The following is a 2741-nucleotide window of genomic DNA, read 5'->3' as shown; positions in this document are numbered from 1 at the left end:
AAACTTCAATTGAACAGAAAAGGCAAGGCGCACACAAGGAAGAAAAATGGATTGGCACTATTACTGCAAAGGTAAATACTTGTGACTTTGTTTCAATAGGAGAAATATTACAAAACTGGAAGATGTAATTAATTAAAACAATTTTCACCAAAATATATAACTAAGATTGTTCTAACAGTCGTCATTTTCCGTAAGCCAAAAACCTAATGTTATGTCTGTTATGGACAAAGACCAAAGTTTTTAGCCCTGGAAGCTACTAAATGGAAGTATCCAGACATTTGAAACTCTTAAGTACTTTAAACTCATATTAAAGGCAGTATATCACATTAGACATCCAGGACTAAAAATCTTGCCAACAGTTTGAAAATAAATGTTCACATTTAACAACAACAACAACAAAATGTATAGGATTGTTCTTCATAATGCTTTTTTTTCCAGGAATCAAATGACATGTGTTGTAGGTATGGGGTCCCAATCCTCCTTTTTAAGCTACTGAAATTTATGTATAGTATCTATCAGTAACGCAGGACTGAGTATTCTCTTCAGAAAGCATCTGCTCAAAGTTGTAAATCTAAATGACAACATCTACAGTATCAAAAGTGCTTTTACAATGAATATACTATTCATGTACATACAGTCTCAAAATACTTCATGAACTCTGAAATGGTTATCTAAGGAGGGAACGTCATCAGCAAAATGTAGTTGATCATTTATTTCCACACCAAATTCTTCAAGCATCTGTACAAATTTCTCATGCTCTCTCCCAATCCATGACCTCATTGTGTCAAACACTTGGTACGGTGTAACGTGAGCATGAACTTCAATTCCTGTCTGTGCAAGTTCTTTCAGCACTTCAGGGTAAGTTACCCAAGTATTGCTTCCTCCCGAGTGACCACCATCCAACCAGTAAATTGCTTTTATGTTTTTTAAGAAGGCATCTGTATTCTTGTCTTTTTTAGCTTCCTTCAGCTCATAAAGCAGCTGGTTCAAAACCACACAGCCTTTACTGAAGCCAATCAAAGTAAACGACGCTGCACCTACAGCAGATGGTATAATGAAGTTCAGAGCAGAATTATTAGAGCATTCACAATCTCTCTCTCTCTCTGTGAATGAGCAGCCATTTGTTGTAGGAACAGACCGCGGCTGTGATTTACAAGCAGCTATTTTTGCATCCTTGCTGACATCCTGCACACTTTTCTGGGACAGCAGAATATTCTGAGAGAGTCTGAATGCATTAACTAGCAATGCATGGAGATGCTTGAAAGCTCCAAAGTCAGTGCTGTGCTCTGGTGCTCCAAACATGTTGCTCGCCACGAAGTTGTCATAACAACTGAATTTGTGCAGATGCATTCGAGAACACTTTATAACCCAAATAAAGCTATTAGGGAACCGGCGAGCAAGTATGGTAGCAACATTTTCAAAACTCCAGTGCTCCCACTGAAAGTTTTCTGGGTGGCAAGACATGATGTCATTATAGTTCTGAAAAATTAAACAAAATAGAGAAAATGCATTACTACATTGTGAAAATACTTCAGCACTGTCTAGTGTACTTATATTCATAAGAAAGGACCATAACTAACAGAGTTAGAGGTACTCGCTTGCTAGGCTTCCAGAACAAGAAACACATTAAAGGAACTGCCATATTTAGATCTAATTATTCTACTTTAATATTTTTACCATACATTTTGAATAGCCCCAAAATAAATACAATAAAAAATAAGCACATGGAAGTATTCATAATTGTTGTTGACTTCACTCTAAGAGAATATTAAAGTATTGTTCAACTTAGTATGACAGAATACATAATTTTACTGTATTACCTCCATCAGCAGAAATATTGATTATCTTGTTACAGAAAAACAATAGACTTAAAGCTTTGTAGTAAGTTTTCTATTTTTTATACAGAAAAAAAAAACACCTCTCATTCAGCTGTAGGGAATCTACTTTCCCCTTGTCCACATCCATATGGAGCATAGACGGAAAAAAATTAACCCTCAAGTCATGAATGATCCTCACCTCTGAATTCATAATGGCAGAGAACACTAATTACTTTACTTTATTAAGCAATAATAAAGCCATACCCAGGAATGATAATCAAACAGGTTTTCTTAGGCCATTCCAATCCTTAAAATGAAAATCCACAAAGGTCTGCATCTTTACCTTACAGAAAAGGAAAGCCTTTTCCCAGAACAAAAAGACACTACTTTTGACAAGCAGCGAATTTTGAGATCAGTTGACTACCCAGAGTAGCAGAGTATGTAATGTTACGGGGGGTCAACCACACGCTTAGGGACAGCACTTCAGAGTCTCTCTTTCCAATTACTTGTCAACTCGGAGGCAACGCGTGCCTCCTTCAGGGCCCGCTAAGAAAGCGTCAGCGCCTGTGAAACACCGTCCGGGCGGTGCCTGGGCTGTCTCTACACCTGCACAGAGCTGCGGTGCTCAGCCTGCCGAGGAAAACTCGCAGTCTTAGGATTTCATCCTTCTTCTCTCCACAGGGGCTCTTTGATACGACTGCTGATATGGCCGTCACCGCCAATCTCAGGCAGAACCATGGAAGAGGACTCCCCCCTCCGCTGCTGCTCCCGTTCCAGCCTTCGAGAACGGCCCACTCCCGCTACCTTAACCCGACGGCAGCGGGCGGAGAGCGCCGCAAGAGATGCTTCTTCCCCCGGGGGAAAGCTCCGACTCACCGCGGCGGGATCCCCGCACCCCGGCGGGGGCTGCGGCCGCCACCCCCT

At 40.6% G+C, this 2741-nt stretch overlaps 1 protein-coding gene across 1 annotated transcript; it reads right to left on the bottom strand.

Moving 5' to 3' along the window:
• Window positions 1-403: 403 nt before the first annotated feature.
• On the bottom strand, window positions 404-1476 carry LOC104290978 (chromosome unknown open reading frame, human C2orf69). Its single transcript, XM_009890166.1, has one exon. It carries the CDS (start codon window positions 1462-1464, stop codon window positions 640-642), a length of 825 nt encoding a protein of 274 aa, XP_009888468.1. The 5' UTR covers window positions 1465-1476; the 3' UTR covers window positions 404-639.
• Between the last annotated feature and the right edge of the window lie 1265 nt (window positions 1477-2741).

Source organism: Charadrius vociferus, unplaced genomic scaffold (genome assembly GCF_000708025.1).
Source record: "Charadrius vociferus isolate BGI_N301 unplaced genomic scaffold, ASM70802v2 scaffold147, whole genome shotgun sequence".
In the NCBI taxonomy this organism is placed as follows: domain Eukaryota; kingdom Metazoa; phylum Chordata; class Aves; order Charadriiformes; family Charadriidae; genus Charadrius; species Charadrius vociferus.
Note: the sequence above shows the minus strand (reverse complement) of the source record. Positions and strands in the feature narration are given on the sequence as shown.

What these genes read in the sequence shown, in the direction of transcription:
- LOC104290978 (XM_009890166.1), bottom strand. Translation starts at nt 1,464, where the DNA reads ATGTCTTGCCACCCAGAAAACTTTCAGTGGGAGCACTGGAGTTTTGAA.